Source organism: Fomitopsis serialis, assembly GCF_022376445.1.
Source record: "Fomitopsis serialis strain Sig1Antser10 chromosome Unknown B0H18scaffold_39, whole genome shotgun sequence".
Lineage (NCBI taxonomy): Eukaryota > Fungi > Basidiomycota > Agaricomycetes > Polyporales > Fomitopsidaceae > Fomitopsis > Fomitopsis serialis.
The window spans coordinates 295,975-310,352 of record NW_025954999.1 but is presented as its reverse complement, the minus strand read 5'-3'; the positions used below and the strand labels follow the sequence as shown (position 1 = coordinate 310,352).

General features: G+C 55.3%; 5 protein-coding genes across 5 annotated transcripts; 1 reads left to right on the top strand and 4 right to left on the bottom strand.

Annotated features, from left to right (window-relative positions):
• Window positions 1-633: 633 nt before the first annotated feature.
• Window positions 634-3,136, bottom strand: B0H18DRAFT_1119828 (uncharacterized protein; the record flags this gene model as incomplete). The annotated part of the gene is made up of 7 exons (XM_048033998.1): window positions 634-744; window positions 806-867; window positions 920-1,178; window positions 2,558-2,732; window positions 2,795-2,959; window positions 2,994-3,055; window positions 3,104-3,136. The coding sequence occupies 7 exons, from the start codon at window positions 3,134-3,136 to the stop codon at window positions 634-636; spliced, it is 867 nt and encodes a 288-aa protein (XP_047892747.1).
• Window positions 3,137-4,831: 1,695 nt separating this feature from the next.
• B0H18DRAFT_1011443 (uncharacterized protein) lies at window positions 4,832-6,195 on the bottom strand. Its single transcript, XM_048028985.1, has 6 exons — window positions 6,066-6,195; window positions 5,789-6,002; window positions 5,641-5,732; window positions 5,464-5,588; window positions 5,321-5,406; window positions 4,832-5,272 (listed from the first exon to the last, which is right to left on the bottom strand). Exons 2-6 carry the CDS (start codon window positions 5,813-5,815, stop codon window positions 5,036-5,038), a joined length of 567 nt encoding a protein of 188 aa, XP_047892746.1. The 5' UTR covers window positions 5,816-6,002; window positions 6,066-6,195; the 3' UTR covers window positions 4,832-5,035.
• A 68-nt stretch (window positions 6,196-6,263) lies between these two features.
• On the bottom strand, window positions 6,264-9,710 carry B0H18DRAFT_1119826 (uncharacterized protein; the record flags this gene model as incomplete). The annotated part of the gene is made up of 8 exons (XM_048033997.1): window positions 6,264-6,486; window positions 6,539-6,591; window positions 6,942-7,171; window positions 7,426-7,594; window positions 7,651-7,879; window positions 8,275-8,375; window positions 9,480-9,568; window positions 9,623-9,710. 8 exons carry the CDS (start codon window positions 9,708-9,710, stop codon window positions 6,264-6,266), a joined length of 1,182 nt encoding a protein of 393 aa, XP_047892745.1.
• Window positions 9,711-11,950: 2,240 nt separating this feature from the next.
• Window positions 11,951-13,015, top strand: B0H18DRAFT_1011393 (uncharacterized protein). The gene is made up of 4 exons (XM_048028984.1): window positions 11,951-12,205; window positions 12,262-12,472; window positions 12,530-12,794; window positions 12,855-13,015. Exons 1-4 carry the CDS (start codon window positions 12,118-12,120, stop codon window positions 12,870-12,872), a joined length of 582 nt encoding a protein of 193 aa, XP_047892744.1. The 5' UTR covers window positions 11,951-12,117; the 3' UTR covers window positions 12,873-13,015.
• Window positions 13,016-13,245: 230 nt separating this feature from the next.
• On the bottom strand, window positions 13,246-13,992 carry B0H18DRAFT_1119825 (uncharacterized protein; the record flags this gene model as incomplete). The annotated part of the gene is made up of 4 exons (XM_048033996.1): window positions 13,246-13,479; window positions 13,537-13,634; window positions 13,687-13,823; window positions 13,877-13,992. 4 exons carry the CDS (start codon window positions 13,990-13,992, stop codon window positions 13,246-13,248), a joined length of 585 nt encoding a protein of 194 aa, XP_047892743.1.
• Window positions 13,993-14,378: the final 386 nt, after the last annotated feature.

Below are 14,378 nucleotides of genomic sequence, written 5' to 3'. Positions count from 1 at the left end.
ACTCCAGGTGAGTGCGATGTCGCGCGAATCGTCAGCTTACAAGACGCAAAGCAGAGCGAGCAGTGCAGCGCGACGACGTGATGGAGCAAGGTGAGGTCCACGTGAGATTAGACAGATTGAGGTTGAGAAGGAGGACAGGTATGGACGTGTAGTTGCACGCGAACAATGAACGTTTTGAGTTGATCTGCAAGCGTGTCCCCTTGAGCGTTCGCACAAATAATATCGAACAAAGTGCAACTCACAACACTAGCCCAAGCAAGCGACGGCGTATCGTTCGTTTTCATCCAGCCGTTTGTCTTTGTGAAAGAGTTCGTGATCCTCACGTCCGGGGTGAACCCTTTAACCTCCGGCTACGCACCGTTTTGTGAAATTGGCTACCCCGGACGCGAGGTATATCCAGTGCCTGACGGCGCAGACGTTGGCGGAGGTGTAGAGCCAGTCAGAACCGGGGCAGATGCGGCGGCCACGGCCATCTGAAGTTGAGCGGAAGATGCGCACGGGTCGCCACTTCGACTGTCGTTGTCCCCGTCAGCCAGCTGGTCCATATTCAAGGACTGCAGCTGCGTTCAAGCATCAGTGGTGGCAGCACGGCGACACAAGCTAGGCGTCCGACGTGCCTTACGCATACAGCAATCACGTGGCCTGAACAGCGATATGCACGCCCTGATGCCCATACTCCTCGAGGACGCGGAGCTTCTCATCGAAGACGTAGGCCCATTTACGCACCATACTGTGCTCCACGGGCTGCGTGACTTGCAGGTCATTCCGGTTTTCTGTTGCCTCGTCGTCGATCATCATATCTGACGACCGCCGTGCGAACTCGCTCCTGCGCCCGCAGGATCGGGCGATCGACAATCGACGGGAATTCTACGCGCAATTGCTTCAGCTGAGGTCTACCGCCGTGAAAAGATGGACGCACTGTGTTTGGAACCCGCATCACCGATTTTTGACGAGATGCGACCGATGACGGCCTCCCTATGAAGAATCGCCGCACGATTGACGAGGATGAGTGTTCGCAAGGTTTCCTGGCGGTAGATGATCGGGTGGAAGGAACTGTCGTTCGTCGCCTGCGGCAAGGCGCCCTCAAACGCGACTTGTCGTAGAACATCGTCTTCAGCTGTGCTGATGAGGGCGATGCTGACGCGGTGAATAGGAAACGTAGACGACGGTGTAGAGACCTTTTCAATCAAATTCAGTGATCTGGAGTGCTTGCATCGGTGGCACCCCCGACGGCGATACCGACGTTGGCACGGGAGGAGGGGCGTGAGCACTATCACTGGTCTCGGAGGAGAGGCCTTGCGCAACTGTCGGCGTCGAGGATCATCCCGTCGAACGGAACGTCTTCGCCAACAGCGTCCTTGAGCACTTTGGCCGGGGATGTGGTCGTTGAGACAGAGACAACGATCAGTTTCCTTCGCGGAGAGCGAGCTGGTCGCCGATAACCACCTTGACCTTGAAGTCGAGGGCGTGCCATGGGGTCGCCGAGTGCTTGCTTGGCGTCCGAACAGGGATGGTTGGTTCATCTAGGCGAGACTCTTGCGAATCGTAGTCGTGACCGGGCAAGCGACGCGGTGTAGAATGAAGAACATGTTGGACCAGTTATCCGTGGAGAGCACCGCACCCTCGGTCTCGCCCCGTTTGCAAGCTAACCCCTACGCACATTCTCAGTTAGTTACCGTTGAGAGCGAACTTGTATAGGATTACACGTACAGATCGCAGCGATAATCACCAATCTTCCTGCTCTGGTGAAGAGGTCCACCCGTGAGCACAGCATGATCGAATCGAGACGTCGACGGCGGCAGTCGGCGGGGACGATGTATCAGAATCTGCGAGCAGGAGGATGATACTGACGACATACTCCCGATCCAGGGGTTGTTGCTCGCCATTCGACAGAAGGATAGCGATAAAGCGCCGCACCTAGGAAAGCGTGTTCCATGTGAATGACAAGGGCCTAACACCACATGACGCTGGAAAGTGAGATGGAGAGAATAGCAACGAACTAACAATTACGTTCCTCTGACACAGGCATGCTCCCGCCGAGCAACTCGGGGCGACGATCGGCACTCCTTGCCAGTCAGACCGTTTCGATCCAACCGGAGGGGCGTGAAGGACATGCCCGACGACGATGGCCTCGCGGTCGACCTTTTCTGAATCGCGAAAACCCTCCGCACCCGATGAAACGAGTGATCTTTCCGCCTAGGATACTATGTCGGTGTGTTAGCTCAATATGAACCTGAACAAATAGCTTGCCAGATCGGTGTACCCACACGTAGCCGTTCGTCCTCGCGTCCAATGCTTTTTCCGCCTCCGCAACGTAACATACCCAGATTGAGTGACCATCTCGTTATGACCTGTAAACAACTCATACGGCGGCAGCGCGACCTGCCTCCACACCTCCATAAACACCCTCTCTTCCCCTTTCTCCCGTTCTCTCGCCGGCGCTGCCCCCTTGTCATCCGCCTCATCCTCTAACGACACACACTTCTTCTTGCCCGAATCCGCGTACCCGTTCGCGGATGCTCTAGGGCGGAGCATAGCGACAGCGCGGAGGACGTACGGGAGACCGATGATCACCGCTCTCAAGGAACGCATTCAGGGCTTCATTCGTGACCGTGATCGCGAACATCGGGTCATGCAGGCACGCCGGCGCGACGTTGTTCGGCGCTTTCGTTCTGTATATCTCCCAGAAGCTCGGTGCCTTGCCCACCGCCCTGCTTGCACCCGCACCAGCACTCGCGGAGGCAGGCGTGACCTTGGCGATCGCGCGCGAGGCAGAGCAGAGTAGAGTATGGACGTCAGGTTGAGGTGCGCCGCGAGATCCTTCTCGATGGTGCGCTGGATGAACGCCATCGTCTCCTCGTCGAAGGGCGCGTACATGAACGCGGAGATAGCGGGACCGAGGCAGTCGGCGATGCCTGCGAGCGTGAACGACTTGAGTGAGCGACGCGTCGTGGCTCGACTGATGCCCGTACTTCGTGAACGAGAGGACATACCAGTGGTAGATACTGAGGAAGCGCGGGACGAGGACGGGGACGACGATGATTGGCATGGAGGACTGCGAGGCGGGTCAGAGGAGCGCAGTTCAGGGAGGGGATAAACATACGATCAAGTGGGTTCCAGGCCCAGCATAGAGCATTGTACAGGCAGCCCAGCGAGCATCCGGAAGTCCTTCTTCTGCCACGAGATAGGCACGTACTTCGCGCGCCGTGGTTCTCAAAGCGAAACGAACCACGCGTCCGTCACCGCACGGAGTGTGCTTTGTGGTCTCCACCAAGACTCGACAAAGGCTCTTGACCATAGCAGGAGGACGGACGAGTAGACCGCTGAGTAGGCCTCGTGAAAGAAGTTATAGTACGCGCCGGAGACGGAGATGAACATGGAGGATCCCGTGTAGTATGAGAGGTGCCACGGAGTATCATGACCGACCATGACCGACTCGATGCGGTCTCAGCTGCTCGAGCCCGGCGCCGCGCCCAGGCCACCGTCCTTATGGTTGATGTTACATATGCGTGATCAGAATGAGTCGTAGAGTCGACAGAAGGCAATAATACAGAGGTGAGATCAAGCACGGCGGCAAGATTCGCAGTATGGAGGCCGCAGGTCTGTTCCGGGGCTGTCAGTGCGTCCATCATACTAACACGATATCCACTCACCGGTCACGCTGTGTCAGCCGTGCTAATGTACTTTGTGGACATAGTATGAGAACTAGCAGCTGCCAGTCGTTTTCTCCCCGCTCCTGACAGCACGCAAGCCGCCCGTCTTGAGGACATGTAGGAGCTTTGTCTATTAGCGCTCTGCCTGCCTTGCATTCTCGCGCGCGGCGGCATCGCGTCTAGATGGCACTCTTGCTGGAGAGGAGCGAAAGGCGAAGATGAGGTCAACTCGGGGTGGTATGGCGACAGAGATTGGTGCTCAGCCCCGAGCAGAGAGAAGGGGTGTGCTGGTCGTCCAAGAGGATCAGAAAGAGTGTGTTAGGTCGGTATCCTTGACCAGCTCGGTAGAACCAGCCTCCTGTGCAGGTAGGGGACAGAATAAGAAAGAGCAGCCTGTGGTCGGGAGGGCGAACAAGTCAGGAAAACTGTATCCTCGCGCTCCACCACAGCAATCGGCAATTCCTTGGCTGACTGTGCGGTTCGATTACTTGAGACCTTCACGGCGATTACAGCTTCCGTCCGTCTCCCAATATGCTTCGACGGCTCCTTGAATCACCGCTACGGTGGTACCCCCTCCAGTCGTCGCGTTCTCCTTTGACCGTCTGACAAATCTCATTCGTTAACCATCCATCTACGAGTCATGTTGGCCGCTTACCTTCGCGCGGTAATGGCCACCCGCGTCCTATGGAGCCCACACTCACGACCTTTGTCCCTTCACCTTGAGATCGCCCATCACGACGGACTGAGGCACATAGAGCCTTATAGAGCTGTCCACTATATATGGTAGATCAGTTAGAGTGACGGAAGCATCTGTCGAATGTCTCACCAGTAGCAACGTACGAGGCCGATGTCGACGGGGATGATCTACTAGTATCGGCGCCGCGGGGGAGGCGCGAGCGCGACTCGCAATGCGCGAAATTAGCTGGATTACCCGAAATGGCAACTGCAGGCGATGTACAGTTCACGACTTTGCCTGCCAGTCCGGGCCCCATACAGTGAGTAGGTGCGTCGACGAACAAGAAGGCCGCCATTCCCTAAGTTTGCGCTTTCAAACGTTCTGACATCCATAATCCCGCACGCCCGCACATCACCTCCGTCGTGGACCTCGCCCATACACTTTCGCCCGCCCACCCAACGCCCACGGCCCGTACGCTCATGCGCTCGCCGATCCAACGAGGTGTGAATATCTTCATGATAGCATTTTATGTTCGTTGCGATTTACAACGGCTCGCATGACTCCAATTTCGAGATGTGGTGTCATCATAATATTACCTCTGCCAGTGCTCGCAACTCATATGCACATTCAGTGATCGGATAGAGAACAGTTACAAGAGATGGACTTGAAGATCCGTACAGGCAAGGACATATATGCTACGACGATTTCAAAGGAAATAGCCCGCCACAACCCATAACAGGTAGCCAGTCGTGGAACACAGAAGGAGCACGACGCAGGCATTGCAGAACGTGCGCCAGAAGGGCTTGTTGCTCTGTGGGCGAGCATCCTTGTCGTTCTCGCTGAAGCAGCGCCCCGCGAGCGACCAAAAACTCGCGGCAGTGGGCATCTTCGCTTTGTGCAGCACGCCTGCTGCATTATTAACCCAGCATATGGTCAACTCCGGCTGGAGAATTTCTCAGCTCTGTGTTCAAATAGATAGCGATGTTCGTACCTCGTTCAGTGAAACCTTCACGGTGTGCGAAAGAGCTATGACCAGCTGGTCGTACACAGTGTGGCGTGTCACCCCGAAAAAGACATCTGTGGCAGCTGTCATTTCACCAGATCGGGGGAGGCAGAAGGGAGCGTCAAACTCACAATGATTATCAGTGAGTGGGATGAAGAAGAGCAACCCGGGCGTCGCGGCACCGCTACGAAGGTGCAGAGCGGTTTCATGGGTGAGGATCTCTTCGTAATCGCTGACATAGTACACCTTTGCCCCACTGTCGGCCAAACTTCAGCGATTGATTCATGAGGGAATAGCCCAAGACTTACTTGGTTGCAGATGACGTTCGCGGGAGGCCTAAAACAGCACGAACATGCGATAGCACAGTGGCGAGGGGGAAGAACAAAGCCATGGTGGTCGTCTGTTCCAAGGTCGGTTAGCTACGGCTTCGCCTTATATACTGCATGTGGCGCTAACATGCATCTGTGCATGTGGCGCCCACATGCATTGTCCTTCGAGCAGCGGCTCAAGAGCCCAAGACAAAACCTACTTCTGCCGAGGGCACCGTTATGGCTCAGAGTAAGCAGAAGGGCGCACCATCAACTACTAACGGATGCCAGAACGCCGACCTACCATACCGCGTGCATGAGGACAGGCAGGCTTGAACATTGCTGGTGTCCCCAAGATGTCACTAGTGAGTCCACGAGCACAGAAGTACGCGAAGGAAGAGCACTTGAATGCGATAGTCACTAACAGCAGCGAGGGATGGCACGAAGGCTGCCATGCTCTCTTCGGCACCTTCAAGCCCTTGCCCTGGTGCCGCGTCGATCATATTCGGTCGATCGATGAACGCCTCCATGGCGTCTGAGTCATCGCCCGGATGGACAATGTTGACTTCGAGACCAGGACAGCCAGACGACGGGCTGGGACCGAAGCCAGGTGTAATCAGAGCCTAGTCATCGCTCTCCGATGAGTTGACAGTGCTGAGGGAGGTTGAACCACGGGGCATCGACGGTAAAAACGGATCGCCGCCATGCAAGCGGAACCCGCCGTAGTCCTCGTCACTGGAGTAGCGATCGATTCCAGAATCGCGTGGCCTGAACTCCTTCTGCAGCGGGGAAGCAGGCGCCTTGCGCTTCTGTCTCTTCGTGGGGCTGGGCATCGCAGAAGCGATGCTGAAGCTGAATGATGTATCGGGGGCCCGTTAAAGAAGGAAGGCGTGCTCACCCTCCGACGAGCCGTCTTTCTTGCGGGAGTTGGAAGACGAGACGGTGACGAGGCTACGCGCTCATGCCACATACACGCAGAAGGCATCCCAGTTGAGCCGCCGTAGCTGTGGGTTGCACGCCTGTGAACACTCCGTCGCTGGGGGGTTTCTTTCATAACGGCGATGTTCATACTGGGGCGGGGACTTGTGACAGCGCCTGTCTTCGACGATTTCTTTCCACGCCTGGGATCGGACTCAAGACCCGCTCGTAGAGCTGGTAGACGCGCGCCGAAGACGAGGAACAGTACCGGAGCTCGCGCTGTGTGGCCCGCTAACGGGTGGAACAGCTGGCGCCTGTGGGCTACATCATTAATCGCAGTGGCCTGAGCTGAAGAAAGCACATAACTAATTTTCAAAACCTACGACAACTGCGCCCTGCGCCGACTCTAGCAGTTCAACCGGGCGGGAATGCGCACGTCGCTTCGTGACGTGCCCGCCCGGTGAAACGGCCTCTGCGACCTCTTCATTGCTCATCTGCCCCGTCTTCGTGAACATTTCGAGCGCAGGCGACTTGACCTTGACCTTGCTTTTAGCACAATGGAGCGGCGTCCGGGACACAGAACCGCCCTCGAAAAGCGCCCGCTCATTGTCGTCTGCGCACGCACATCAGGAGTCAGAACCCGAGCCATACCCGCTCTCATGGTTTGAATGAAATCGCAGCATTGTCATCGACTCTGCTTGTCATTTGAGGTGCAAGTCCGTCTCAGTGTTTGACTGTGGCGTGCGGAGGTCGAAGCGGGCAGCAGGCAGAGGCGCCAAAAGCGTCGAGGATCCGCCTTCAGGCTGTTCTTTGGCTGACGCAACCTGTAACGGGGTGCTGGCTCTGGGGCGCATCGGCGTAGCATACTGATTGGGGGTGGGCTTGCGCCTCGCGACCAGGAGAGACGGAGGACAGGGCGTTGACGTGCTTGGCCGAGCATCTGCTTGGTGTCCAAGCAGAGAGGGTCGAAGATGGGGAGGCGACCAATGAGATCGAATGCGTTGCCCTCAGCCTCAAAATCATGGCCCTCGACCTCCTTGTAGGAGAAGGCGAACGCACACAAACTACCGGCGGCAATCTCCTCATCGTCACCTGCACCTCGGCCTTCTTGCGCGGGCAAACCTCGACGATTGTGCCGTTCATGCCCTTGGTACCAAACTTAAGATAGCTGGTCGATTCCTCGCGGTAGGTGATCTCGGCCCGCGTGTCAACGGGGTTTGAGCGGCTTGAGATCGAGGAGCTTGGTAGCGCGCGAGAGGTGTCGCTGAGAGCGCCCACATCGCCAGGGTCGATGCCTCTCGAAACGGAAGGTACGGGTCTTCTGTGATGTCGCTGAGACCGCGACGGTGTTTACGGCGGGAACAGTTAGAAAGTGTCGGTGATGGCGAGACTCTTGCAAGTCGTAGTCGTGACCGGACGAGCGACGCGGTGTAGAATGAAGAGCACGTTGGGACCAGTTATCCGTGGAGAGCACCGCACCCTCGGTCTCGCCCCGTTTGCAAGCTAACCCCTACGCACACTCTCAGTTAGTTACCGTTGAGAGCGAACTTGTATAGGATTACACGTACAGCACGCAGCGACAATCACTAATCTTCCTGCTCTGGTGAAGAGGTTCGCCCGTGAGGGCAGCATGATCGAATCGAGACGTCGACGGCGGCAGTCGGCGGGGACGATGTATCAGAGTCTGCGAGCAGGAGGATGATACTGACGACATACTCCCGATCCAGGGGTTGTTGCTCGCCATTCGACAGAAGGATAGCGACAAGCGCTGCACCCTCTATGACTAGGAAAGCTTGTTCCACATGAATGACAAGGATCTAACGCCATATGAGACTTGCGGATGCAAAGGCAAGGGATACGATGAACCTACAGATACGTACGTTATGTTCAGACTTGCTCAAGGCGACGGCGGGCCTCCTAGTCAGACAGCTTGAAGGCGTCCTGGGCGACGATGGTCTCGAGGTCGACCTTTATCCTTGTCGTAGATTCTCTGCACGCGATTGTATGTGCAGTGGCGTGTATACGATTTCGCGTCCTTGACCGGTTCGGTCGATCTACTCCCTGGGCCACTGTGCGATTCGTCTACTCGAGACCTTCCCAGTGCGCCACAGTCATAAGCCACTTCGTTCCGCACGACCCGGCGGTCGTCCACTCACGCACTTTGTTCATCTCCTCGAGCCTGAGATCACCCAACTCGCCCCCTCAAGCCTGGCGGACGCGCGCCGGCACAGTTCGTCAATGTGTCCTCAGAGCTCACACTCACATCAGAATCGGAGAAGGACAAATTTGAACATCTCACCAGTAGTAGCCTTCGAGGTAAGACAATAATAACTCAAAGACGAACATTCAACAGAGCCGAGAGTCAACGAACATAAGCACTGGCGCCGGGCCCGGGGGCATGGCCTCGCAAGGGAATACTTACCCAATATGGCAAGAGTAGTCCCAGGCACGTACCTACATCGCAGACGGTTGGGAGTCGTCAAGCCTACTGCACAACCCCCGGTACGTGGGTTGTTGTGTAATATATGTTCGTAATCGATAGAAGAGATTATTTGAAGAGGAGGAGGTCTGCGCAGACATCGACATACATGCTACAAACTTGAATCGACGGCGGCGATCCAGAGCTAATAGCCAGTCATGAACACTTTGAACGCGAACACACAGCCTGTCACCCAACAGAGAAGAAGCACGATACAGGCATGCCAGAAGGCATGCCTTGAAGGCTCAACCGTGGAAGGCTCAACCGTGGAAGGCTCAACTGGGGTGCTGAAGCAGAGCCCTACGAGCGACTGAAACTCCTTGGTATTGCCGAACCTCACTTTGTGTAGCATGCCTGTTCTTTCGTCGGCCCAGCAAATGATCGAATAAGGCTGGATAGTATCTCTTTAGTTACGAATTCAGGTGGAGAGCCGCGTTCCTACCTCTATAGTCACAACCTTCGCGACGCGCGGAAGAGTTATGGCGTTCGGCTGATCGTGCGCTGCGCTGCCTGTTGACACGAGGAAAACATCTGCGGTAATTGTAAATTCACGAGAGTGGCGAAGGTAGAGATGGCTAGACTCACACTCATCACCAGGAAGAAGTTTGACGATCAGAAACCCCGGGATAAGGACGCCGCCATCAGGACGAACAGTGGCTTCGTGAATGGGCATTACCCGGTAATCACTGATACAGTAAACCATTGCCCCACTTTTGAGCAAACTTTAGCTGCTGACCCATGAGTGAAGGGCCCAAAACTTACCTCATTGAAGTAGGCATTTGCGGGAGACCTGTTATGATGGTCGTCTGTTCCAAGATCAGTTAGCCACGGCTTCGCTTTATATGTAGCATGTGGCACCCACATGCATCCGTGCATGTGGCGTCCACATGGATGGTCCGTCTCAAGAGCCCAAGACAGAGCCGGCTTCCACCTAGGGCACCGGTGTGGCTTGGAGTGAGTAGAAAGGCGCAACATCGAAGCCCAATGCATGATGGAACGTCGACATGGCTGTCAATACGGCGTGTGTGCGAACACGGGCAGACAGGCTTGAATATCGCTGGCGTCCCCGAGACTGTTGCATCTTGCACAGTGCAAGCCAGAATACCGTGACCCTGACATGCGCAGCGAACAGACCGAGACGGAAGGAAGGGAGAGCCTAGCACGGTAGTTAGTACGTCTACATAGGGGCCTCAGCGACGCTGGATGGAACAAAATAATTACCATAGCCCGATATTCATCACCCGAGATCTACCTCTAACGTAGAGTGTAATACGTTCCTCCTGGATCGGAAAGCAAGCTACACGCCGTCTGACGTCTCGCGGTGTCAGAGGGTGTCAGTTCGGAAGCTTAGATCACAAAGGATAGTCATAACACTATAGCACCTTATGCATAACCATCACGCAGGCGCGATTCCGACCGCCAAGCTCCTGTAAACCTATTACTGAGTTGTGAGTAAGCTACGGGCGGCCTGCCCATGTCGGTGAATACGCACCGGTAGCCAGCCAACTCGCGGGGCAAACGTCAGTAGTGAGTGCAAGAGCAGAGCCGTAGTACGTGAGGGAGGAGCGCTTGAACGCATCCTCACTAACGACAGCGAGGGATGCCACGAGACCCATAATGCTCCCTTCCAACTCCCTTGGACACCTTCAAGTCCTTAGCCCCGTTTCGTCCTACTCCTTCTAGCATCTCCTCGTTCTCCGCGGCGCGTTGAGCGTTTACACATGTACAGCTACGTCGTACTCCCGCTGCACCGCGTCGATCGCCATTCACTGCCGCTTTACCGCAGTCTTGGGGGTCGTAGTCCGCGATAAGATTCGTGCAGCGCTTCGCTGTCGACCCGCTAAACCGTCGTTCAGAATGCAGCGGCGTTAGACCCGCAGTCTATCAGAATGATATCTCGGACATTCGAGGTTACAGCACGGTCTCGGATTGTGGCACTTCCTCAACCGAGCGAATCCCAAAATATTTGAACCAGAATTTCCCTGTGGACAGATCAGCGAGACTTTCGCCGTAACTAGTAGCCCCTCACGGGACTTACCGTATGCCCCATACAGTACTTGTCCCCCAGTAGGCTAGGCTACTAGTTAACAGATTGACTGTGGAACGCGTCCGTACTGTACGTTGACGATCAGCCCGATGAGTCCCTGAGCATTTCGAGTTTTGTGGTCCGCGTCGCTGGCAAGACAACTCTCGCACCCTTGCTCAGCGCTCAGCGCTCAGCGATCGCCCTTGAAAGCTTGACGTGGGAGCTCCTCGGTGGATCCACTGCAATTAGCCTGAGGGAGGTCGCACGACATCAGGAAGCGCTGAACGGTCAACGCAGAAGATACTCAGGCTTACAGACGGCTGTTATGCTCTGACGCGTGTTAACGATGATGGTGAAGCGGCGCTGGCTGCTGCCGTTCGTCTCGGGGCACTTGGTATCTTGCGACCGCAACGAGCGTCGCGTCGACGTACGGAACGTCTTCGGCGATTCACAATCCTTGACTCCTCTCTCCGAGTCCTTTGCTGTCTTCCTCCTACGGCGATCCCGTCCCTTCTCCTTGCTGCGTCCAATATTATAAGCGGCTCGTCGCTCAGATGCCGTTGAGGATTGTGGTGAACGTAGGCACCTGATCATGTGTCGCACATGCACCAAATTCCAGGTAAGTTACCAGTGTGCCGCGGGTTGTCGTCCTCCAGTTACCAGTGTGCCGCGGGTTGTCGTCCTCCACACTCACATGGGAGCGGTTTTTGGTTTCAGCGATCAGAACCAGCTTTACGAAGTGAGAACATGAACTTGGTAAACGATTCCTCCTTACCTTTCCCCGCATCTGCAGCTCCGTCGAGCCTTCGTCGAGCGGAATGACTATTACTGTACAGGAAAATACTTAAATCACGTCGATGATGAGACTGCGGTCACGTTATCCAGAAGCGCCTTCAAGGTTGCTAGTGCCAGTGAGGTATAAGTCTACTAGCGCATACGTATGTATTGAGCCCGACGTGCGATGCGACCGATAGAGCACTGCACAGTGTTATCGGTGCCGTCTTCATCGTCTCCCACTTCCACGTCCTTTTGACCTGAGCGTATAATCCAAGACATGAACCACCCTATTTGCGAATTATGTGAAGCTCGCTTGTACCATTTGCACCCACTCTCTCCGAACGTGAAGATAAACACTCGGTGTGGTTCGTCAACCTGTAAAGACTGTTGTAGATGACTCACAGGCCAAAATGAATCTTAGGGCACCTTTTTTGTGGAGATTGTATCGATCGCTATGTGTCAGAACATCCCGGGCTAGGATGTCCAAACTGCGGCGCCGCCATACTCGTTTTAAACCTCGCTAGACCCGCATCGGTCAATAGGGCAATTGAGCCAGCTGAAACCCATCTCAAAGATGTCTACGTTCCAACCAGTGCGGATGCATCGGATACGGATTGGCCTCGCCAAGCGCTGCGAGTATACTTTAGCTCTGGACGAGTCGTGATTTGCTAATTCTCACTGGGGTTCAGGGCGAATCCACACTCCGTGTACCTAGACCGCCGTCTGAGCTTGGCGCAGGATGCTCTGGACTTTGCCAAACAAGAGCACGACATGTTTCAAAGTGAGAACACGGCCAACGCATCTACCACATCCCATCTGCTAGGGCAGCTGGAGGCTACGAGAAAGGACCAGGCAGATTACGAGAAGATCTGTGGAGACCTCAGGGACCAGTTGATGGCATTGTCTTTGAAGCGTCAGGAACTGGAGGCACAGGTAGAGATGCGGACGAAAGAGGTGAGCATCTTTATGACTCCAACCAGGAACATCGTCAGCTGAGTTCTTTACCGCATATAGATACTTCATGGATCATGATTAGCACTCGAGCCCTGACTGTACCGCCACTGTATCGGCAAATGTATGAACTAGGATATGTTGGAATGGATATTCGTCGCGGCTGTTCCTAATCCGGTGAAATGGGTGCACTTACCCTCTACTGGTATGCCCGTCGTCCGCCGTGTAGTAGAATATTCGGCCTACCTTGCTGGACGCATTACGATGCATAGATCACATCAGGCAAGAAATTTGTAAGGCTCACGTTGCATGAACTAGTCGGGACAGAGAGAACGCGACACGGTGTGGCGCACAGTCAACGCTCCGGTCAGATCATGATATTCGATGCGCAATACAGGGAGGCAGGATGCGATACAAGTACATTTACAAAACAGCATTCGGGAGGCAAAAAAAACTACGCGGTCGACGTCGCTGCCTCTAAGACACTGATGAACGCGGTGTCTTCTATGTGTTGCAGTTGATCTTGAAGAGTCTCAGCTTCCTCCCGAGCAGACCTCAGTTCAGGGCTGCAATCCGTGTCCATACGCGCCGCACGAATGCACGCCACCACCGCCCAGAAATCTTGAGATTGTCTGAACGTGACGGAGAAGACCCTGTCGCCTTGTTCCCAACAAATGGCCATAGTTTTCTAGAGGTAACGTATTGCAATTGAGCGACGCAGCAGCACGTACGGTCGCGAGCCTACCTCGTAAATCCCAAAGGCAACATGTGCCGTGATTATCAGCGTGTGGTACTCGTCGTCCGCGCCTGGCTCCGAGTCTTGGGACTTCACCATCAGAACGACTGACCTATCGCGTCAACATGTAAAAACACCCAAACGTGCAACGCCACTCACAGTAACCGCTAGGAAGACGGGCGAAGACGACAGCGGCGTTCCTGGCGAAGTCGAGTGGCTCATCGTCTACACGTACACGGGTCTTTAGCACCGTACCAACCGTCGTGCGGTGTATATACAGCATGATCAAGAACCGCCTGTTAAACTCACCAATCAGTTACTCTCCGGCCCTCAAGCTCGGAAAACGTACCTTCGTTCTGGGCTCAAGTCGCTCGGCTCGACCACCAACCACCTCGTCCAAGGGGCCTGCGACACCTTGGGGGTGCTCTGGCGAATCGCTTCGTCGGTGGGCGATGAAAGGTGCATCTTGAAGCGGCGTCGGAGCGGCCCCTGGCAGGCGCAGAATGCTGGTATTTATATCAACGCGCCGAGCCCCAGACTGTCCCAATTTGACCTACAATAGCGGTGAGGCTCACTGTGAGCCAAGTCGAGATGACATTGTCATGCAACACACGATCCCTGAGCCGCCTCTCGTGCCCACGCACCGAGAATGGCCTTGGAGCATCGAGCGGCGCGCTGGGGGATCAAAGGTTTGACGGCTTATCTGGTGATACTGCCAAGATGGATTGTCAACGTGCGCGTTGAACCTCTCCAGACTCGAATCAGGAAAAAACTACCTTTCTCTTGAGTGCTCCAGAGGCTCGAGAGCACTCGGAGCACGAGAGGAAGGTCCCCCCCTCTCAGAGTCCCGA

Bases quoted from the DNA above. Each gene is read 5' to 3' on its own strand.
- B0H18DRAFT_1011443 (XM_048028985.1), bottom strand. From the start codon at position 5,815: ATGTGGGCGCCACATGCACAGATGCAT. The intron at 5,589-5,640 runs GTAAGTCTTGGG...TTTGGCCGACAG, and splicing joins CGAACGTCATCTGCAACCAA to TGGGGCAAAGGTGTACTATG. The intron at 5,273-5,320 runs GTACGAACATCG...GAAATTCTCCAG, and splicing joins TGAAGGTTTCACTGAACGAG to CCGGAGTTGACCATATGCTG.
- B0H18DRAFT_1011393 (XM_048028984.1), top strand. From the start codon at position 12,118: ATGAACCACCCTATTTGCGAATTATGTGAAGCTCGCTTGTACCATTTG. The intron at 12,206-12,261 runs GTTCGTCAACCT...AATGAATCTTAG, and splicing joins GAAGATAAACACTCGGTGTG to GGCACCTTTTTTGTGGAGAT. The intron at 12,473-12,529 runs GCGAGTATACTT...ACTGGGGTTCAG, and splicing joins GATTGGCCTCGCCAAGCGCT to GGCGAATCCACACTCCGTGT.